Source organism: Vulpes lagopus, chromosome 9, assembly GCF_018345385.1.
Source record: "Vulpes lagopus strain Blue_001 chromosome 9, ASM1834538v1, whole genome shotgun sequence".
NCBI lineage: Eukaryota > Metazoa > Chordata > Mammalia > Carnivora > Canidae > Vulpes > Vulpes lagopus.
In genome coordinates this window covers 15448746-15473125 of record NC_054832.1, presented here as the reverse complement: position 1 = coordinate 15473125, position 24380 = coordinate 15448746, and the positions used below count along the sequence as shown (strand labels likewise).

At 44.2% G+C, this 24380-nt stretch overlaps 1 protein-coding gene across 14 annotated transcripts in view; it reads right to left on the bottom strand.

Annotated features, from left to right (window-relative positions):
- The window catches only part of MTSS1 (MTSS I-BAR domain containing 1), a 161192-nt gene that overhangs the window by 123312 nt on the left and 13500 nt on the right, over positions 1 to 24380 (bottom strand). For all 14 annotated transcript variants that reach the window (XM_041768930.1, XM_041768934.1, XM_041768928.1 and 11 more), the window contains exons 2-3: positions 15161 to 15222; positions 11247 to 11320 (exon numbers count right to left, since the gene is read on the bottom strand). In XM_041768930.1, coding sequence (XP_041624864.1) covers positions 11247 to 11320; positions 15161 to 15222 — 136 coding nt within the window. The remainder of the gene's footprint in view (positions 1 to 11246; positions 11321 to 15160; positions 15223 to 24380) is intronic.

Sequence of the window (24380 nt, the reverse complement as noted above, 5' to 3'; positions counted from 1 at the left end):
CAGCCTGGCCAGCCCGTCATTCCCAAAGAGAAGCCTCCAGATCCCCAGCTCAGAAAGAAGGTTCCGCTTTCACAATCTCCTCCAAAATTCTTCTGTATTTTGTCAGATACCTCTGGCCACCATTGGGGAAAACCGTGCTATCCTACTACTGACAATCACATGAAAAGGGTGCATATTAAAGTCTCGTTCTGCCTTAGCAGAAACAGCATTTTTTTTTTAATGTGTAAGCCACTCAGCTTCCCCCCTTCCCACCCCTGCTTCTTATTTTAAAGGGAGAAGCAGCAGCATTGTATCGAACTGTGAAATGCGCTCAAATGCAGCTCCAAAGGAAAGTACCACACAGCGGCTGGATATTAGTTTCCATGACAACCAGGGTCCCTGAGCCCTGGCACACACAGCAGGAAATGCTGCAGACTTCCACAGCAGTATCTTCTACTAGAAATAAGAGTCCCGTAGCAATTTTAGACATTTGGGAATCAAAAAACATATTGTGTGTGTGCATGTATGCGTGCGCATGTGTACGAGCACTCATGCATAGATGGACATATATTTGCAAAACTAAGACAACGCCGACAAAAGAAATCTTGTTATTCTTACAGATAAATATGCCCATGTCAAATATAATAATATATTTTTGCTCCAAATATACGTAAAACAGTCCCCCCAACACACACAGCGCTAGAAGAAACAAAAGCAACTTCCATAGAAAAATGAAAGACTAAATATAGAAGTGGGAATTGGCCCTCAAAAAACCAGTTAACCGGGATCCCTGGGTGGTGCAGCGGTTTAGCACCTGCCTTTGGCCCAGGGCGGGATCCTGGAGACCCGGGATCGAATCCCACATTGGGCTCCCGGTGCATGCAGCCTGCTTCTACCTCTGCCTATGTCTCTGCCTCTCTCTCTCTGTGTGTGTGTGTGTGACAATCATAAATAAAAATAAAAATAAAAATAAAAATAAAATTAAAAATAAATTAAAAAAGAATTCTGTTAAAAAAAAAAACCAGTTAACTAAGGATCTTGTGGAAACAAATAAGCAAACAAAAATCCTTACAAATAATGTACTAAAAGCACAGAAGAATTTTTTTTTCACAGCTCATATTATTTCCTACTTGAATATCCTCCACATTAAACCAAGGGTCAAAGTGAATAAGTGGTTCACCATGCAGCTTTCAGAGGAAACCAGGAGATAGCACTGTGCTAGCAGGACAATCCCCTGTGAGCCCCTTCGGAGCTGAGTGGCCTTGGGTAAGTGATTTTGCCCCATAAAAATGAAAAGGTTGAACCAGACATTAGGTGGTCTATAAGAAAAACCCTGTACCATCTTAAAAATCTGAAAGATCAGATTGTTAGGTTAAAAAACAAAACAAGGGCAGCCCCGGTGGCTCAGTGGTTTAGCGCCGCCTTCGGCCCAGGGTGTGATCCTGGAGACCTGGGATCGAGTCCCACGTCGGGCTCTCTGCATGGAGCCTGCTTCATCCTCTGCCTGTGTCTCTGCCTCTCTCTCTCTCTCTGTGCCTCTTATGAATAAATAAATAAAATCTTTAAAAAAACAAAACAAAACAAAAAAACTCCAAGTGATTCTCACTTTAGGCCACAGATAGGTTGCTAAAAGTAGTGCATTGGGACACCTGGATGGCTCAGCGGTTTGGCACCTGCCTTCAGGCCAGGGCGTGATCCCGGGGTCCTGGGATCGAGTCCCGCGTCGGGTTCCCTGCATGGAGCCTGCTTCTCCCTCTGCCTGTGTCTCTGCCTCTCTCTCTCTCTCTGTGTCTCTCATGAATAAATAAAAATCTTAAAAAAATTTTTTTTTTTTTATGATAGGCACACAGTGAGAGAGAGAGAAGCAGAGACATAGGCAGAGGGAGGAGCAGGCTCCATGCACCGGGAGCCCGACGTGGGATTCGATCCCGGGTCTCCAGGATCGCGCCCCGGGCCAAAGGCAGGCGCCAAACCGCTGCGCCACCCAGGGATCCCATAGGCACACACTTTTGAGCTAGGTTAAATATCACCATAAATAGCAACAACTTACAAATTTTTTATTTGGACTTCATGAGAGATTGAGACTATGATGATAGACATTTTTTTCTTTTTTTTTCTTTTTTTAAAAGACTGCATGATTTGTGTTTTTCCATTTAGTGCACACATAATTTGCATGTTCTATTTTCTTTTGACCCATGTGTCATAAACATTATTACATGTACTGGGTAGAGCCATTCTCGCTCTAATGGTTTCTAGTTTGTCTCAATACTCCTCACTTAAGATTCCACGCCCCCCCCCTTTTTTTTTATTTATGATAGTCACACACAGAGAAAGAGAGAGGCAGAGACACAGGCAGAGGGAGAAGCAGGCTCCATGCACTGGGAGCCCGACGTTGGATTCGATCCCGGGTCTCCAGGATCGCGCCCTGAGCCAAAGGCAGGCGCTAAACCGCTGCGCCACCCAGGGATCCCTGATGACAGATATTAAATACAAAAATAGATGTATATGTACTCCTACACAGATACCCATTTAAGTATGGAGTGGCTTGAAAAGTTGATGGAAGTTCCCGAAGCTACCATCACAGATCCTGGTACCACCACCACAGTCCTCAGCAATGCAGTTAGTTATATATATAATTTAAATTAATTCAAATTTTTAAAAATCAGAAATTCAGTGCCTCAGTTATGCTAGCCACATTTCAAGTGCTCAATAACCCCATGTGGCAAGTAACTACCATACTGGGCAGTGAAAACACAGAACATTTCCAGCATCTCACAGAACAGCCTGGCCCAAAAGCTCCACACAGGGCCAGGACCCCATGGCATACACAGCACCTGTCCAGTCCTGGCACTGGGCCTGCAACTAAAGACAAAACAAACAAAAGAAATGGGAGAGAAAAGGTGACTTTGTCTTTGCCCAGCCAATTTCCCACTTCAACCAAATACAAATGTTCTTACTCCCCACATCCACCAACATCAGACCAGTGAAGACTTAACCATGAGTGGGGCAAAATTTGCTTAGGGCTTCCTCGGTATAATTCATATGAATCAAAATCAAGAAGTTCAAAACTCTGGAAACAAAAAGCAATGGCAAGTTTCTAGGTCATCTTCCATCCAGCATACCTAGGCTCATGTTTAAAAATATGAAAGAATACAGCTGATGGTCCATCCACCCTCTCTGCAAGCTATGAAGCGTTTGACTCTACAAAAATTTTTAATACATCAGCAACTGTTTCCTGGGCACTGAAGATGTGCCAGGCTCTGGAAAATTAGAGCTAAGGTGCCCCTCTTCTGGCTCTATACAGGCTCTCAGCAAAATTAAACCTCTCCAGGCTCCAGAAGATGCTTTATGCTAGACTCCTTTTTCTCCTGTTATCTGTAAACCCTCAGAATAAGATCATCAGAAAAATTAATATGCAATCCTTGAACTTTTCAAAACAAGCTAAGCTCTTAAAGAAAAATCACAACTGAGCTTGTTTCCCAAATACTTTTTAAGTTCTCTCTTTTCCTAGAGGCAATAAAATCTCAAAGACAGTAATCAAAAATAACAGTTCATGATCTACCACCTTATCTAGGGATCAGATTACAATTTTAGACCTTTTTATTTCAAATCAGTGAATGGATCTGTCGATATTCCTTTAAGGTCGTATTCAAAGAATATTCAGCTTCCAGGCCTGTGAGAAGGGTTTTATGATTTTTTTTTTAAATAATTAATCCTCCCATCCCCTCCACCCCCAACCCCACCCCCACCCTCCACCTGAGTGTGGCTAAGTAGCTTCCTAGGTAGAAATCATAAGGCTCTCATATGGAAAGAGTCTCATTTAAATACCAAAGTCAATCCAGAAGTTAAGGGCCAGTGAAATCTCAAATCGCCTAGTTAAAATAAAACTCAGAGGCAAACAAAACCAGTTTGGCTGCCTCTTGGAAACAGCAGCCCAGCACCTCCTCCCTGAGGAGGTTCCCTCTCTTCCCTGGGCCCAGCCCACCACCTGCCCCTTCCTGTGGCTGCATCATGGGATTGCCAGGCCCTCTTCAGCTACATCATAGAGGAGTCACATATTCCACAGCAGGCTGGACCTCAGGGAGGGGGCAGCTAAAATCTGAATTCTGAACCCTCAAATGTTATCCAACCAAGATTCCATCCCACCAGCTTCGTGCCCCCAATAAGGACAGCCTTCCTCACTCAGGTTCACCGAGGGCCACGCAAGAATGCTAACAGTTGTCCACGTTCAGTCATTTGTTCATCAAACATTGTCTGCACCCTGCCAAATGTCAGACACTGAGCATCTAGGTGCCTGGGATCCTCCAAGAGGAGCAGGCTGCAGGCCTGTCCTAGAGGGGCGTGCATTCTAGTAGGAAGCCAGTGACGACACGGTGAGCCACATACACACTGGCACAAGCATGCGCTACAGAGCCCTGAGGCCTGAAGTCTCCCTCTACCTTGGGGCCAGAAGTGTCATGGGTGATGTGACTGTTAACCTGGCTCTGGGAAAACAAGCAGCAAATCCTTGAGCATCTAAAGGAGGCGGACAGGGGGTGGAGTGAGGACATTCCAGATCTGGAATGCACATGTACAAGAAAACAGGGATCAAAGGCTTTATGGGTTTCAGGGAGCCATGAGCATTTCTTTGTGGGTGGAACTGCCAGCCACTGGCAGAGATGCCACTGGACAGGTGGCTCATGGCAAGAGGCACAAACCTCACCAGGGAGTAAAATCTCCTGAGGAACTTTAAAAAAAATCTGAGATTCCCAGGTCCCACCCACACCCATCTGATTCCACAGATATAAGGGAGGGCCCTGAAATCTTCAAAACCAACTTCTTGGGCACCTGGGTGGCTTAGTCGGTTAGGCATCTGACTCTTGGTTTTGGCTCAGGTCATGATCTCAGGGTTGTGGGATCAAGCCCCATGTTGGGCTCTAAGCTCAGCATGGAGTCTGCTTGAGATTCTCTCTCCCTTCTTCTCTCCCCATCTCTATGAAAAAAAACCAAGACAAAACAAAAAACCAACTTCCTGAGTGATTATGATCCATACAGCAAGATCTGAAGATCCTGGCATTTAACAAAATGTATACTAAAAATAGGTAACATATACTAAAAACACGTAACTATTTGCAAGAACCATGACTGCTTTATCCATTGTAAGCCACGAAGACTTTCTTCACCAATGCACAGAACCTCGGCAATCCAGGCTCGCTGAATGAAGCACACCTCTGGTCCTTTGAACCTTCATGGCAGTCCTAAAAGTTCTAGCTTCCAACTGCTCTTCTCAAGCACACACTGCAGGTCTGAGCAGGACCTTTATTTTTCTCTTCTAACCCTCTCTCTTTCATTATCCTATCCTTAACATTGCTTCCTCCACTTCGTCTCCAGGGCAAAAATTGGAAACTCTAAAGATAACCTAGGGGAGAGAATTTGGATGTCCAACTTCATTCATATTTTATGGACTTAATAGGGCCAAATGAGATTTTTCAAATCATAGAATATTAGAGCCGAGAAAGGTTACTCGTGATCATCTAGGACTCTGTCCTGGGAAAACCCCTTTTAGAGTTGGGGAAATTAAAGCCCAGAAAAGTGAAATATATAGTAGTCCCCCCGCCCCCATCCGTGGTTTTTGCTCTGTGCAGTGTCAGTTAGCCACAGCCAACTGTGGTCTGGAAGCAGCTGATCCTCCTTCTGACAAACTGTCAGGAGGTCCAACAGGAACCTAATGCTATGGCATAGTGCCTACATCATTCCCCTCACTTCATCTCATCACATAGGCATTTTATCATCTCACATCATCACAAGTAGGGGACATGAAAATATTTTGAGAGACAGAGAGACCACATTCACATAATTTTTACTACAGCATATTATGATTGTTCTAATAAAATTTATTAGTTTTTGTTGTTAATCTCCTACTGAGCCTAATTTATAAATTAAAATATCTCATAGGTACATACATATTGGAAAAAACAGTATATATAGGGTTCAGGACAATTCCTAGTTTCAGACATCCACTGAGGGTCTTGGAACATATCCCCTGTGGATAAGGGGTCGGGGGTGGGGGTTGGTAATTTACTCAGGCCTGCAGAGTTGGCAAAGCCAGAAGACAAACCCAGGCATCACAGCTCCCAATCTAAGTTACTCTAAGGTGCTACATAGATTCTTCTAATGGGGGGAACAGTGGTTTAAAAGGCTCAGTGGTTGAGCATAGATTCTTCTAATGGGGGGAACCTGTATTAAAAGGCTCAGTGGTTGAGCATTTGCCTTTAGCTCAGGTTGTGATCCCAGGGTCCTGGGATCAAGTCCTGCATTGGGCTCCCCTCAGGGAGCCTGATTCTCCCTCTACCTAGTTTTCTGCCTCTCACGAATAAATAAATAAAATCTTTTTTTAATGCATTCAGGATTGAGTAACTTTAAAAACAAATATAAGCTTTTACTAAATCCAGGAGCTCCTTACATAAGGAATCATAATTTAATGGTTAAAATCTAGGCTCTGGGCCAGACTCCTTTTATCACTCACTAGCCATGTAACCGAGGTTTAGGTTAAGTTCTCTTCAACCCGATTTCATCACCTAAAATGGAGATCACAAGAACGTATCTCACATTGTGAGAATAGACACATCATACATGATGCTCTTAGAACAGAGCCCACCGTATTACTATTCAATAAAGGTTAGCTATTATGATTTCCAGTATTGAAACCAGGCCCATTTTTTCAAGTGATAATACAAAGGCTTCTGGACATTAAAGATGATCTAGTCAGCTAGGGATCCATTTCCTTTCTTCATAAAATCTTAAAGTCCTCACTCTGGGTTTGGTGTATCATTATCTAAACAGCCCTGAGATGGTTTTTCAAAGCTATAAAGAAATTACACAGGCACATAGAGGCAGTCAGAAATGAAAGTCACACAGCATTATGCTCTTCAAAGGCCCTTGCTGACACAAGCAAACAATGCAGTGGTGTGAAAGGCCAGTGCTGACTAAGGCAGGGGGTTCTCCATCAGCTTAGTATTCCTAGTTTCCAGTGAAACAGGGAGCAGGGTCCAGTGTGCAAGGGCATGCTCACAGGTAGTGGAATGCTATTCCCCAAGATGGTGCCTCTGCTGTCCAGAGCTGAGAAAGCCCTCCACCCCAACCCCCCAACCCTTAGTCTTTTTCTTTTCTTTCTTTTTTTTTTTAAACGAATTTACTTTTTTTTTAAATTTTATTTATTTATTCATAGAGACACAGGGAGAGAATGAGAGGCAGAGACACAGGCAGAGGGAGAAGCAGGCTCCATGCAGAGAGAGAGCCTGACGTGGGACTCGATCCAGGGTCTCCAGGATCATGCCCTGGGCTGCAGGCGGCGCTAAACCGCTGCGCCACCGGGGCTGCCCTCTCTCTCTCTTTTTTTTAAAGTAACTCAGACAATTGCATACCAGTCAGTCCAAACATTTCACAACTCCAATGACAGGCCATCTGCTGGTCCATTATGGACACGAAGAAGATGGGGACCTGCTCCACAAAGTCTGGCATTCCATGCCTAGCAAGTGCCTAGACACTAATTCTTTGTAGCCAGTAACATGGGAAAAGGTGTACTTTCATGCTAACTACAAATTGTATGTTCATTTCAGAGTACACAATCAACAAAATATGAAGCTGTACAATGGTGCTAATAAATTCTCAAACTCCATTATGGCTTAATTATTTATTAATCTAAATACAACAATACAATAATATAATGTGTGCATTATAATAGCAACTTATATGCACTTGTATAATTAACAAAATAGAGTTCTAACATATTTCCACATCCTATTTAACAAGTTATATAATGACTCCGTTAATTTTGCTCCTATAATGAGTAGCTTTAAAAGTTTTTCCTAAATAAATTGTATTACTAGCTAGTGCAAAATATTAGCTAGAAAGGACCAAGGAATTTCAGAGCTTTGGGAGACAATATGGAATGCTAATATTTTGGAAACCAGAGACATACTAACTTGAGATTCTGGATGCCTGCCCAAAAGAGATGTACTTAAATTCCCCTCTATCACTTCAAGCAAGAAGAACTCAAAAATACATCCAAAAGCTCTAAGCAAAAAAATAATAAATTTTTTTTTTTTACAAAGGACTTTTGTAGAGGGTAGATATCAAACTGCAAACCACAGAATCACAGCCTATAATGACCATAAGTCCAAATGTATTTGCCACTGACCAAAACAGTATGAAAACCATGAAGCATTTTCTACTGATTGTTTCCGTAGAGATGCACACACTATTAAAAACAGATTACACACAGATCTCCCAAAGGATGTATAACTTGGGCATTAGTTGCTGCATGGCTTATAACAGCAAATAAATAAGGAGATATCCTAAATTTCCATCAACAGCAGAGTGATATTAATTGTGCTGTGTCCAGATAATGAAATTCCATTTGGGCGCTGGAATGAGGCAGATCCACAGGTATGGATGTAGAAAGATAATTACAACATACCATGGAGTAAAAGCATGGGAATGTGCTCCATACAGGCTACCTTCAGATCATCTAGATGTACTTTACTCCATGTATCATTCTACACATTGTTCTGCAACTACCTTTTTTCCTCCCAGACATGTTTATATAGGCAAATAAATAAAACAAAACAAACAAAAAACCCCCAGTCTATGAACGACACTCAACCTAATCTCTGCAAGGGGTACTGGGAGGGTAGATTTTACTTTATAGACTTTGTTAAAGGAATTTTTTATTTTTTTTTATTTTTTTATATAAATCTTTATTTTATTTAAAGATTTTATTTATTTATTCATGATAGTCACACAGAGAGAGAGAGGCAGAGACACAGGCAGAGGGAGAAGCAGGCTCCACGCAGGGAGCCCAACGTGGGATTCGATCCTGGGTCTCCAGGATCGCGCCCCGGGCCAAAGGCAGGTGCCAAACCGCTGCACCACCCAGGGATCCGTTAAAGGAATTTTTTAAACAAAAAGCACATGGTCTACGTTTTTCAATTTTTAAGTTAAAAATAACTTCATAAAAATCACTTCTGATGCTTGTTGACCATATGAGAAGTACCTTCATGTTTCCCCCTTATCTCCACAAAATATACCTTCTTTCTATCAGCCATACCCTTTTGAGGTCATTTGAGAGTTCTTACACTCAAGACAAAGTTCTTTTCCCCCAGTGCATATGGATTATAGAGACGGCAAGATGTAAAGTTATTCTGGCATCGCTAAAAATGACCTGAAATCAAGTGGTTTAAAAATACATCAAAGCAAGGGTCTGTTCACCGTGACATTATTTGTCTTTTGTCAAATACTTCACCTCCAAGCTGCGACTCTACCTCCATCACCACCACAGAGAAGCTATTCTGGTTTCTTTTCCCACAGACGATTGCTCTGTTTTTCCTCCCTGCAACCACAAGACCTGCAGGCTCTCTGGTTTCCCATAGAGAGCCACTCCGGAGAACAGCCTCTGCAGAAACCCCAGTTCCTGCTGTTGGCAATTATGGGAACTCGGGGGTATTGCTCTATTCCATCCTTTAGGATCCAATCAGTAATTAAATATGAAAATATAAAAACTTATTAAGAATCAAAGGGTCTCAAAAATGCAATGCCAACTATCTCAGTTCTTTCAGATAGTAGAGCAAATCTTTTCAGGAAGACACATTCTGATGGCTTCCTAGAAAGACATCAAAATGACGGACAAGTCCAGTTCCAGAGACTGAAGTAGAATATTCTAAAACAGACTCAAAAACACTAATAGTGACGATTGCTGGCTTAAACATTACAGAATATTGCTTCTCGACCTTTTGGCCAAGATCATGTGAAACATTACAGAATCTTTAGAATGTGCAAGCAGGAAGGGTATAATGGACACCTGTCAACTATGTAATGATTTTTTAAGTGAATAAGAAAATATATGAATTAAGACCCATATCAAGCTGACCAGCCAGATCAAATTCTTCCAACCAGTGCTCTGGTATCTCCATCACATTCTCTGAGGGAACATCGTGTGCCCACGCTGGAAATAAGGGGAAATATTACCTCCCCTGGGAGAACCTCGATTCCCTGAGCTGAGCTAATTGCTCACTTTCTATATTCCCCCAGCACGCTGTTCTATGACTATTACCATACCAAACATATTACTTCTATCTCAAAATTCTCTATTCACATATTCCATTTTCCCCCAACTCAAATGCAAGTCCCTCCAGAACAAGGAGAATAAATAATATATTGTTTTTTGTGGTCCCATAATAATATCTAAAATAATAGCAGTTCTCAAGTTTCTCGAATGAATAAGTGTCCTTACTGCAAATTCATTGGAATATTGAAGCACCAATGGTAAAGGGGTGCCAAATGAAACCCACAGGAGGGATCTATCATGTGTTTCAGAGAAGTTAAAAGATAAACCCTTGTGTGACTTAGAGCAAACTCCCAAAACTTACCCCTGACACACACGTTTTCCAATGTTACCAAGATAATGAACAGACAGTATACAAAGCAAACAGAAAAATAAGGCACAAAAAAAAAAAAAAAAAAGAGAGAGGCAAGAGAGCTTCTCTGCCTGGTAATCAAAAGGAAAGCAACCCCCGTTGGACAAAGTCTCTATGATGGGGTAATGTCTTTCTGACAGTGGTGGCGGGTAAAGGAGCTTCATTTTCTTCTTTATACCTCTCACATATTTTATTATAGTCATTGAAACTATTAAAAATTGCAAAGATTTCCCTTTGTTCATTGACTTAATACACATACTTTTAAAATACCTGCTATGTCCTAGGCACTATTTTGGGGGAGGAGTTCCAAGATGAATAAGTCATAGTCATAGCCTCAAGGGGTTTGCAGTCAAACGTGGGAGACACACAGATCCAACAAAACAGGACCTGAAGTACACAAGTGTTCTTTGCAGAAAAATAGTCTGTCCAATCATTCTCACTGCTTCCCTCACCATAAGGCAGTAAGTAAGGAAAGCCTTGGGAAAACCAGTGTGAGGAAGGAAAAAACAAACTGCAACCGAACACACAGTTCAAGGCTCTGCAACCTGCATGTCATTAAAAGCGATCTACATAACATATCAAGGCACCTCCTGCACAAACTGTGGTTCCTTTTCTCTATTTTTCATTCTTCTTCTCACATGCTTCGTTATCTGGAGAACTATCTGCAACTTCTAATATGTGGAATCCCACAGTTTTCTAGGAAGTTAAAACCATGAGTCAGCTCAGCTCTAACCCATCGTGAAGTCACCCAAGGGGTAAGAGCCCACAGGCTGGATCTGGTTGGCACTAGAAGCTGTCCCTCCATCTGCTTACCACGTGTGTTGGTCGCCATGTCGGCCACTTTCTGAAAGGCATCCAAGAAGGCAGCTGCTGCTACTACTGTGGTCCTAAAACGCAAACATAACAGAAGCATGAGGAATCTCTCACACAAATTCATTACAGCTAAAGGGTTAACACCTTTGCAGGGAACTGAATGTGACCTTCTAGGAGAAATGACTCAAATGAACATGGACGAGGACTGGCTTTGAATGAAGGCCCACTTGTTTTCTCAGGAAGCATTTCTCCTCCTATTAGCGCATTCTCCCAAAAATAACCAGCGCATTGGGTGCTGGGCGGTAAATGTTGGCAATTCTTCCCATCCCGTTCCACCTGAGAACGTAACATAATTACCGGGCCAAATTTCACAAAGGAGGAAAGACAGGTGTTTCTAACCTCAAAGAAAAACATCATTAAAAACTATAAATGGTACAGGTGAAATTAATTTTAGAGTAGGCAAATGGCATCTATACATGGACTGGGAGATGGGATCTTGGAGAGAGAGCCTCTGCTTCAAATAATTCATTTTAGGGATGAGAAAACTGAGACAAGTTCAGAGTGACTTTCAAGATCACCAGTTCGTCTCAGAACTGGAACAGGTAGCCCAGCAGGATGCATGGTCCTGTGCTCATCCTGCCTCAAGACAAGCTCTGAGCCGTGTGACTTTTCCCCCTAAATCGTACTTATAATGAAACAAAGACACTATTTTTTCAACCTTAGAAGGCTGTCTCAACTGCATCTTCTGAATTCCTCAAAGCTGAGATTGAGGAGAAGTCACTATACTCATCTTCTGTCCTAGAAATTATTTTGAGTTCTTCACGTCCTCTTGAGCACTCTGTGGTCTACCGGTTCCTAGTGCTGTGATCCCCAGATGTCATCCAATGAAGAGTAAGCTCCGCTCCATTCAAGGGCCATGGAGAGCTAGAACATACCAGCCAGCCCCAAGACTCACCACACGGACTTCACAATCCAACATGGAGCATAAAGCTCATCACCAAGTGTTTCATATATAAATCTAGTCTTTACTCTGCATTCTTAAGAATGTAAAGCTGTTGAAGGCAGAACATGAGAATAAGGACTAGAAAAAAAAGAGTTTAAGACGGAATTGAAGAAATGACCCTGTATCTTAGCAGCAATAGCTCTGACACAGAAGGTTCTGGAAGGAGCTGGAAGTGATTCCCCCTCGCCCCCCAAAAAACATCCAGCAACAGTCCCTTAGTGCCAAACTGCAGAATGAGGCCTGATATTTTCCAGTAGAGCAAGAAAATATTCTGCTCAAATTAAAAAAAAAAAATGACAAACTCACAGAACCAAAAGAAAAAAAAAAAAACCCTTTGAAGCATATTTTTCAAAGAGCTGACATCAAATGCAAACCCTGGAAAAAGTTAGCTTTATCAAACATCCTGGGATTTATAAATAGCTCATTCTGATTTACAATTAATATCTGACACAATGGCTTGATTTATTCTAGTTCAAGTCACTGCCAATCATCCCAATTTAATGAGCCAGCTGTAGAGGTGCCTTGCGTACTACATGGTCACCAGGGCTCCCCTGAAAATGAGGATAGTGGTCAAGTGTAAGGAATCAGGAACTTTTAAATACTACCTTCCCATGAGTACAATTTTCATTGTCTGCTGTTGTCATGAGACACTTAGTTCTCTGATGGGACAGAGCCAACATGCAAGTACCGGCAGCAGAGAGTGATTCATGTATATACTCCAAGCTTATTCATCTCTTCTACAGTCTTCTTATCCGTTCTTTACTACAGAAAACTAAACCATGAGCATGAGGCTCTCAGTTGGGTACTACTAGTTTGACAAAATAAATGGTCCCTGTCCTCAGGAGGCCTAAATGTTGTCAAAGAATATAAAATGTTCTTTGTACCAATGAGGATAAGATCGCTTTAAGTTTGGGGCTCCTAGATGGCTCAATCAGTTAAGTGGCCGACTCTTGATTTGGGCTCAGATCATGATGATCTGAGGGTCCTGGGATCTAGCCCCATGCAGACTCTGAGCTCAGCAGGGAATCTGCTTCAGGATTCTCTCCCCCTTTGCCCCTCTCCCACTCTCTAAAATAAATCCTTTGGAAAAAAAAAAAAAGATTGCTTTAAGTTTTATTGTAACTGATTAGGCTGCAATAAACATTTAATTACTTTAAGTTTTGGCTTCCTCTTTGGTAAAAGGGGAAGAGAGGATCTTCTCCTTGGTCAACCCTAAAAGGCTGCCAGACAATTAAATGAGGCCAGATAAGAAACAAGGCAGGGTGGTGGAGGAGGGATACTTAAATGTTTTTCTGGTTTATTCTAGGAGGGACCTCCTACAGGAGGGAGACTAACTGTTGGAAATTAATCAGAATAGTAGCAGAAACGGAAGGGTAGGTGTAGTTGGATAACGTGAGGCTAGTGAAGGCCTCCCCAGGGGTTTGCAGACAAAGGAGTTTGGAGCTGGCCCAGCAGAAATCCTTTACAAGATTTTGGGGTTTTCTTCTTTTGTCTGTACAAGTTCCTATGCACCAAAATGGTAAAGGATTTGACAAGCAGAGAAGGGATCGTATGCCCAAGTTGACTGTCCATCTGGAAGACCACTCATGGCTTGAGAAATCCTAGGTTCACAGGATAGAATTCCCAGGACCCACAAAGCCACCAGGATGGAAGAGGAAAGATCCTTACTTCTAGAGTTCTCTCCTGATCTACAGAGGTGCCATGGAATGTCCAGTCTTATGGCTAAAGTCCTGGGCAGTAACCCCTGACATCCATGGGCAAAGGATCAAGAGCATCAGGTTGTCCATGTGGCTTTGTATCCTAGAAAACATCTACCTGCTTTGTCCTCTGGAAAACCACCACCATACATCCAAACCAACTGATGTCATCCCCCTTATGCCATGAACAGGAATCATGAAAATTAATTGCTTTTTAAAATGTCCCATCCCTCATGGAGCACCCACTAGGTGGGTAGCCCTTCTCCCCACTGACTGAAAGCACATAGCTGTCACAAGAAGATGCTAACAAATTTCCTACTTCATATCAAATGATACATGAACAAGCACAAGACAAGGCAACAATAATAGCCCCCATAGAGCAGCTCAGCCCTAGATCCTGTTCTTTTTTAAGCAGCTTTATTGAGGCATAATTTGCATACCATAAAATCCACCCTTTTTGGTTGTGTGACTCAACAATTTTTTTAGTAAACTTAGAATTCTGCAACCACTACCACAAGCCAATTTTAGAACATTTCCATCCCCCCAAAAAGATTCTCCTGCCCATTTGTACTCAATCTCCTTTTCCTCCCCTAGTCCCAGACAACTACTAATCTACATCTGTCTCTACAGATCTGTGTTTTCTAGACATTTCACGCACATGGAATTATACAACAGTAAGCCGTAAACTCTTTATAAGGAATAGGCAGTGAGCAGAACAGACTATGCAGCCAGACTCAGATTAAAATCCCTGCTCTGCAATTTACTAGCTGTGTGAGTTTGGACGAGTTACTTAGCTTATCTGTGCCTCAGATTTTTTCATCAGTAAATTGAGGATAATAACTATACTTATCCCCTGGGGTTGTGAGCTTTAATTAACATACGCCTGGCAGACACACACAAAAAAAATATGCCTGGCACATGGTGAGCATTACATAAATGCTGCCCATTATTACCTTACATACAATACCTCACTGGACTCTCAAAATTCCTGTGGAAGAAGGCAGAGCAGATAGGAGTTCGCTTTTACACATGGGAATCGGGGGTCAAGACACAAGGCTAATAAGTGGCAATGCTCAAATTAGAACCCATTACATGCTCCTGTATCTGTAACGCTTCCAAAGTTAACCTCAATCAGCAGCCTCGGTCTATCCTCTTCAATCCATTGTCTAAGGGATGTTGTCATTTTTCTGGGGATGACATGCTTCTCTACTTACCGAAGCTGGGACTGTAGCTTTCCTGCTTTGTTTATGAAATCTTCCCACACTGGATAGCTCCCCTACAACAAAACAAAGTCATCAATCAGTAAGGCATGCTGTGATAGACATCTGATTAAGACAATAACAGAACACCCAAGTCCAATTACACAGGAAACAATCTGTGTGTGCTCTCTTCCTCTGCAGTCTAGGATATGCTGCCCAGGTTATATACAAATGTACTGGCTCAGAAATAGGTTTAGGATATGCTCAGGCCCTGTTATCTTGTTAATACTACAAACGCCAATTGGAACAGTTTTACCAGAATCTAACGCATACATTGATAGATCACTAGGGACCTACCATCTATTACTCAGAAATTCAAGAAGATCCACAGAACGTTTAGGGCTCTGCCCTGAACCACCTGACTGCAGCCGTGGCTTTCCCCCCTCCCCTTATCCCCAAAGGGCCAGGAGGAGGGAACCAGAGTGATAGGAGCTCCTCCCCAGGATGGGTGGCTCGTGGGAAGCATTAGTAGATGATCAGAATCTCAAGATTGAGAAGTTACTTAAATGGAGCCACCCAGCTGATGGCTTGAACCCAGCATCTACCCACACCAGGACAACATGTGGTTCGCCAGCACACGTCAGCTCACAGGGAGCTCAACACTCTCTTCTGGCAGCCTCTACCTGCCACCGTGTCCTTCATGTCATGCGGCACTAGCTTGAACCTTCTGGGGACCCTCATGGTGATGACCAACCTTGCTGCCGTGTGAAAATCTTTTCAAAGAATGGAGGATAACCAACACATTCATCCACAGCTTTCCCTTCTCTCCCCAAGTGCAGTTCATGTTCTATCCAGGACCCTGTTGCAGCATGTCCCTGCAGAGTCCTAGGGCCACCGCCCAGTAGCTCTCTACTCTTTAAAGCGTGGTACTCAGACACAAACTAAAAACTGCACGTGCAATTCCAAGTGGAGCAAACCTGAGTTGGGTTTGACACCTCCCCACACATACACATTCAATTTATATTAAGATCAGTAGCTAAGCAAGACGGATTGCAAAATAAGCCCATAAAAGGAGAAGCCATGGCTACAAGAGTGGAGTTTGGCACAGAATCATTTAAATATGAAGCTAAGACTAAACATCTGGGGTGGGGGTGGGGGCAATAGTTGCAGGACAGAATGTAAAGTGCTATGAACCTTGACATGGTGGACATAACATAGCCACCTCCTGAGTTTGTGGTTTAAGGAGAGGAGAGGAAAATTCTAATGAAGTTAATCATTTCCTCTTTCATTAGAGAAGCCCAATCAAAACAGTCTAAAACTGAGCTAAAACACAATGATTTCGTCTTCCTACTGGTTTTAATAATCTCAGTTGCTTAACCCTAGGGTGCAGTTTCTCCAACCTTGCCACTACTGACATTTGGGGCCAGATGGTTCTTTTTGTGTGTGGGGGGGACTGTGGGGTGCATTATAGGGTGTTTGGCACCATCTCTGACCGCAGTTCACAAAACGCCAGTAACATTTCAGAGAGGTCACTGGTTGGGACTACCAAAAATGTCTCCAGGCATTGCCAGATGCCAGAGGAGACAAAATCATCCCCAGTTAAAGCAGCACCACCACTGCTTTAAGGGGGCCTGGGTGGCTTCAGCCCATTAAATGTCTGACTCCTGATTTCAGCTCAGATCAGTATCTCAAGGTGTTGGGATGGAGCCCCATGCCCTCCCCATCTCTCTACCCCTCCCCCTACTTGCATGCACTCTCTCTATCTAAAATAAATAAATAAATCTTTAAAAAAAAGAAGAAGAACCACTGCTTTAAAGGGATGCTTTGGAAACTAATTTCTTTTGGTGAAGAAACAGTCATCTGAAGTTCAGTAATTTCTTCAGTATTACTTCATTTCAGTTTCAATTTTCCTGTTAAATGAAAGCAAAATATATTTTTGTTTTACATCTTCCCATAAAAGCGTCTCCTTCTACATTTCTCTAGCTATCAAGTGTGTCTGAAAATGGCAGAGAAAGATCTGGAAAATTGTCTTACCAAAGTTAAAATGGGCTACTTTTAGAAGCTAAAATGTGGACCCATGTGTCGCTTTCTTGTTTGTATTTTCCTGTATGATCATAGTTTCTTATTTGTGTGTGTGTGTGTGTGTGTTTTAAATAAGGGTAACGTATCATTTTTATGAAAACAACAGTGATCATATATATTTTTTAAGATCAAACTAGAGGTTCTGGCAACCAGAGCACCAAGAATTTGCCAAAGCCTAAAGTCTGTTTCACAGATGCCACTAGAGCACATCCATCAGCTCTGCATTTGAGCCCTGCTTGGCCCAACTGCAGGTCTCTGGATTTATTCCCCCAAGAGACAATTTGCTCCCTCGGGGCACTTAAACTGCATGGGGCAAGGGATCCTGTCTGCCCCCATCCTGGCAGAACTCCTTTGGCAGCTACACCTGAGCTACTGATGCCAATTCCCATGCACAGATCACCATACTGCTAAACCACATAGCCTCCAGCTCATCTTTGTGTCCCAGAGGGCTTCTTCTGCCCAAGAGCATAACTTTATTTTACCTTATGCTGAATGAACCTTTGACGGGTCAGGCTACCATTCCAGGCCCATCAAAACATTATGGGGAATTCCAATCACAACACCAAATCTATTTACCATTTTCTTATCAAATATGAACACCCCTTCTACACCTATATCCAAGTAATTAAAGGGGTCAGGGCTGAGATCAAGGTCCTCTGGCGGCCACTGGAGATCTCTGTCCAGATAGACATCAGCATCCTTAAGAGCACAAGGTTCAACCAACCAATTACAGCTTCACCTACCCTTTTCTCTTCTCTTTCAGATCCACAAGAAAGTAGGAGAAGCTTTCTTAAAAGCTTAAAGATGTTCAGACATACTGACCACCAACTTCTAGCCAAAAGGTACCACATCTACACAAAGGAGACCATGACCGCTGGGCCTTCCTTTTCCCAGCACCAACCAAAACTCCCATGCAGGGGTTCCCAGGGAAGATCCTTTGAGATGATCCAGAATATTTAGGAAAAAGCTGAGGCACATTGAGAACACACCAGAATGGCAACAGGTTTGTGCAGTGAGCACACAGTCCTGATTGCTAGCCATGAGTGTGCCAGTCAAGTATTAGGGGAAATCACTTTACCTCTCAAGGCCTGTTCCTTATAAAGACAAATAATAAAAACAAACAATTCCACCACCATCACAGAACACTGAAAGAATATAGGGAAGGAATAAGGGACACAAGCTCAGGAATCCGGCTTTCTGGATTGAATCTAGCTCTCCGGTCTGCAATGGGACCTCAGACAATCGCTCAACCTCTACGAGGGCTAAGTCACTACAACCTCAGGGTAGGTGTGAGGAAATCACTGAGATCAGACATCCAAAGTGCTCCATGCAGTGGTGGGCACTCTGTCAAGTGTCCAAGAAACATTTGACAGGATTGATCCAAGGGTTTGCAGGCCCCTGGAATCTCACTCAGGATGCTGGCAGAGATATTAAAGCCTCTAATTCACACTGTCCATGCAGGCTGGAATCCTGCATGCTGCATCCTAAGTACAGAACCAGCTGCATCTCGCACCAGTTAACCAGTTGGGGGTATAGTGTCAGACTAGTCTGTGCTGTTCCTAAGTATACCGCAGGAGGAGTACTCAAATCGACGTGAATGTGCCTGAAATCAACTGCTCAAAGCACTTAAAAAACTACTTATCTGCCCCCACCACTCGGAAGCCTCATTTCAGTCTTCGCCAAATTAGCAACAAAAGGAGGGACCCCTCTCCAGTCAAGGGGTGCAGCACACAGCGCTCCACCCACGAACACCCACTCAGCCAGAAGAAGGCTGCCAAAAGCAGCTCTCTTGATTTAATGATATTTGACAGTCTATCAAAGAGTGTCAGGCCCACCTGTTTTAGGCAATATATAATTTAATGGATTCTAAAAAAAAAAGAAAAATGAACTTCTAAGAACAGAAGACAAAACCTCCTTGTTGAGAATTTTTTTTTAAATGTGTAAATGTTATTAAAATTTAAAGGTGAGGTGATGTTGGATCGATCTAGTTTTTTTTTTTTTTTTAAGTTTCTTTCAAGGTTAAAAAAAAAAGTTTCTACCCACCTGAAAAATAGCTTTACTATAAAAATTCAAAAGCTTGGAGGAAGTGGCAAAGGAGAGAAAAGAACCTGAAGAGTCAAAGGTAGCCTGGGCCTATTCTAGGCTCTAAAACTGAGCCAAAGGGAATATACTCAAGTTTTGAAAGAGATCTGCAGACCAAGATGCCATATCCACTGAGAACCCTTTCAAAAAACAATTCCAACACAGTCCTTAATTTTCTGATCTGCACCGCCCACTAAGGAGTTCCAGAAAGCTCTCACGCCAGGCCACTGGTTCTGACCCGGCTCAGTTCACAGTTTGAGGAAATCCCAAAGGAATGCATTCCTGGGGCTGTGAAAGTCTCCACATAGACACCCCTGTGGGGTTCACCCAAGAACACATAAAGGTTTCACAACTTTCCAGACAAACCAGAATCAAAGAAAAGAAGACTCCCGCCAGCCACCCAGACTCTCCCAAATCCAAAGTCACAGGCAACAGGACTCTCGTCTCCCTGGAAGCCCTTGACTTTCTTTGGAGAAGGAAGGTAGGTTTTGAATCCCAGACAATTTGTTGAAAACAGAACTCACACCACACTGGATTCTGAGAGAAAGGTCAAGTCCTCATTCCAAAAACAAGTTTGTGTAAAAACAGTTAAAGGACTCCCTTAATCAAGTTGCAAGACTGCCCCCCTTCCTACAGCAAGATGGGTGGGGCTTCCCTGAAGACAGGCTACAGCTCACACCCCTGCAGCCCACCACGCTCCCCACACCACAGACACCACCACTGATGGCTGTTCTCTCTTCTAACCTCCAGGGACATTCAACAATCTAAGAAACTATTCAGCCATCACCACCAGTCTAGCTCAAATGTCACCTCTTTTCAAAGCATTCTCAAATGCACCTACTTCCCTCCCATCATGCAATTCATCATCTATGAGCTTGAATCTCCCCAAATGCATTGTGAGCTCGAGAACAGAGAAATGGAGGAAGGAAGGAAAAACATTTCTAGTAAGAGCAACAGTTGGCACAAAACAGGGAAGCAGAGGACACAAGTGGGCTCTCTCCAAGGGACACTGGGGTAGGGCACTTACACTGGGGAGATGCAGGACATGGGGAGAATGGACAAGGTGACCATGAGCAGCTTCAAGGGCAAGGTCACTGTGACCACAAGTAAGACAGCGAAAGACCAGGCAGACAGTGAGTGATATTAAATCCCAAGCCACCTGAGTGATAAGTCACATACCTAACAACAGCCTGGTCCCCTGGGCGGGGTAGGGGCACAGGGCAGGGAGGAGATGAAGTCTTTTTCTTATTTTTTTTTAAAGATTTTATTTATTTATTCATGAGAGATAAAGAGAGGCAGAGACACAGACAGAGGGAGAAGCAGGCTCCCTGCGGGGAGCCCAATGTGGGACTTGATCCCAGGACCCTGGGATCGTGACACGCAACCACTGAGCCACCCATAAATGACCCACCAAATCTCTGTCAATTCCCCAAGAATTTGTGGCCACTTAAGCAAATATGTGAGTTGGCTTCCCCACCCCCAACCTCAAAGTTGAGCTCTGGGAACACCCCCAGTCTCTTTCCTCTCCTCCCTCCCCTTGCACCACTTCCCCCACAGCTAGAAGGCTGGACAGGCCCCTTGCCCAGTTCAGGGCGCAGGACTCAGCCAGTGGCTGTTTTGGCTTGGGGTTCTGTTTTGCTTTGTTTTGTTCTGTGTTAAACAGAGACCCAGGATGGCATCCCACACACGGAGTAGAAGAATAAACTGTGTGTAACTCATCGGCAAGGCTGGTTAACGATGCCCCATAAATAATGCAGCAACTGCATCTCCCAGCCCAGCCCGCCGTGACAGCGGGACCTCAGGGGACAGCTGAGGGAATCAGACACCCGTGCCACCACACAGGGAACACGGAGGAGCCAGGAGTCACAGGCACAGAAGGGGTGACTTGAGAGGAGCCACAGCTAGAAAGGCTCTCACAAGGAGGAAGAATTCAGTGGAGCTGAAAATAAACCGGAGCCTGGGGGTGAGGAGGGGCAGGCTCTAGAGAGTGGGGTTCCACCTAAAGGCTTCTGTCCAGGGCATAGGTTCCAGATGGAAGCTGGCTCACCAGTGCTCATGCTGCGGAGAACTCAAGTCTTGGGCACATGACAGGCACGACGGGATGGTCACCTCCCAAGTGCTCTTTCTTGACTTGAATGTCACTGTCCCCATAATGCTTAATGTCAGCCTGAAGCATCACCAGTTTCTAAACAGCTGCTTGGAGCCAGGTCCATCCATCAGCATTTCTCACACTTCCACTTCCAGGTCCACCCCCTGGGGATCTTGCAGAAACGCAGGTTCTGATTCCCTTGGTCTGAGGTGGGGCCTGGATGGTGCATGTTCAACCTAAGTGATGCTGAGGCTGATGCCACACACACCACACCAAGCAGCACAGCCCGGTTCATCCTCTGTCCAATGCTCACAACAACCTGACCAGGCAGGTGCCATTGTTATTTTGCAGCCGAGGGAGAAATGGGAGGACCGATTTTATGGCTCAAGTGCTACCCTGACTCTGAGAAGGACAAGCGACAAGATGAACTGACCCAGCCCAGCCCTGGGGCTGCAGGGGGCCGCTCAGCCAGCAGGTTGGGTCCTGCTTGGTCCATGAAGGAAGGTGCAAGGGCTCCCCAAACACACAGTAGCCCCCTGCCCCAATTACAACTGCAAATGCTCTGGGAGAGCTGTAATGTCGCCCTAGAAATGGTCATGATCCTCACCTGTGTGAAAAAGAAAACACAAGACACAAAACAAAGAAAAACCCTTCATGGAGAAAAAGGTCTGATAAGGAATGAGCCAGAAATGTTCCCAGCTGCTGTCAGTAGTGGTGCGATTACAGGTAACTAGATCACATCTTCAGGTTTTCTATGGACATCGGAAATGATCTGCTTCTACCAGGTTACAGAGACAGTGTGGAACATCTCCATAGGCTGCTGCTGCCACCACTCCAGACACCAGGTCCCTCGGGAGGTTTGCAGGAACCTCCTCAGGGTGAGCATGAGCAGTGCAGCCCACAGCATCTCTCCTCCTCCTCTTCCAGGTCACCCCGAGGTGTGGACTTCAGGGAAATGAAAAGCAAAGTTTCCAGAAGCTTCTGATCTGAGCAGCAGTGGTCTCTGGATCCCGTGCTTCTACAAGCATGAGGCAAGCATCTGCAGCTTCTGGAAGTGGGTGTGCAGGACAGACAGGGCCCCTGACTTTGTCCCCAAAACCACCCTTCCCCACCCTATCCTGTAAGAGGAAGGGCTCCCGAGGGCCTCAGATGAAAGGCACTGGGTAAGCCCATCCATCATAAAAACCATTCCTGGGCTTTTATTCTCTGATTGGGGCTTGCCTAATCCACTAATTATCCCTGTCCATCAACTGGATGACAGCCTTGACGATAATCAATGGTTGCTTCCTCACACGCCCACCCTCACCCACTTGCCCAAGCTCACCAGCAATAAATACGCCTATGAAAAGAAGATTTAACCACAAAAGGTGCTCCCTCCACCCAACCTCCCCTCACAAACTGCTCCATTTGAACTATAACACCCTAATTAAGTCAAGGACATCAAGGGTCTTCTTCCTCCAGGGCTATGAGGTTCTGTGGCCAGAATGCCCATTTTCTGACACATGGGTAGGTCTCCACTCAAAATAAAAGAAGAACCAAACAAATATGTCAACTGCATCTTCAAAGAATTCTTTTACATGTTCTCCCAAGGGGCATTCCTTTGTCTATCCTGAGCCTTCCAATAAAAGAGCCACTGGCCACATGGACTTAAATTTAAATTACCTACAATTAAATAAAACATAAAGTTCAGATCCTCACACAAGTGCTCGAGAACCACATGTGGTGGTTCAGTGGCTGCTGAACCAGATCGTGCAGATGCGGAACACCTCTTCTGCTGCAGACGGGTCTATTGGACAGGGTCGGCCACCAGGTGCCAAAGCTACTCTGGGCACCCCTCCGTTGTTCTGCAGCCTCAACCAGGCTTCTGGTTCCATTTTTTCGCTTTTGCAAAATTGGTGTGTGTACCATGCTCTACAACTTCTATGAAAATGGAACCCCTCCCTGCTCCCCAAATTCACCCTCCCCTCGCCCAAATCCATACTACCATAGGTCCTTTATTTCAGGTGGTCACATGAGGCCATCCAGTAGGAGTCCAACTCTACTTCACGATCATCATTAAGAACCGCATCTCACATTCACGTAGCACTTCATGGTACAAGGGGCTCCCAGGACAACCCTGCCAGGGCACTCAGCAGAACAGGAAGTTAACACTTCCTTTTTCCGTGGGAAAATAAGGCACAGAAGGTGAAGTAATCTGCCTCAGGTCAGGGAAGGGTTTGCCCTCACACCTGGTTTATATCATGAAGTGCTCCTTAGTTTGCCCAGTTCTGTTGCAAATAAGATTGTCCCATAGATTCCCCTAAAACATATTTCCTTCTCCACAACTGGACCCTTGGGAACTCAGTATCTCACCACCTCATACAGGGCTGGCTGCTCTCACCCAGGTGCAAGTGACAGATGTTTGGGTGCATGTAAGGTCCCACCCCCAGTAATAACTGCAGATCTACGCCCTCTAATCTTTGTCCCACTATGTGGAATCCAAAGCTTCAGTTCCATTTGCTTATTATTGTGTATAAATGTCCGCAGGAGATAATGAACAGAATATGTGGCAATCGGCACACCCTATAAAAATGTTAGGATTGCTACTACCATTATTTCGTATTTGCACACCTGTACTCACCCACTTCTCCCGGGAAATGCCCTCTCTGCCTTGTCTTCACCCAACCCCCAAATGGAGTCTGCAATTTGTCAAATCCACCGAGGAGCCATGGCCTCGCCACCTTGGACACACTTTGTGTGCTCCACCACCTTCCAGGAAACAGTGCCTCTTCCATAAGCCCTGAGCCCCACCCCAGGCTGCTGGGAATGACACCCTGACAGGCATCACGGAAAAAAGGCAATAACTGTGTTTGATATTTCTGCAGTCGCCATCCTCTTTTCAGTCTTCCTGGATGGAGCGCCCTGATGCACAGCCGTACTCCCAAGTCTGAAAGGACCCATGTGATGTACTGGCTAAGAGCAGAGTGCTAGAGTCAGACTGCC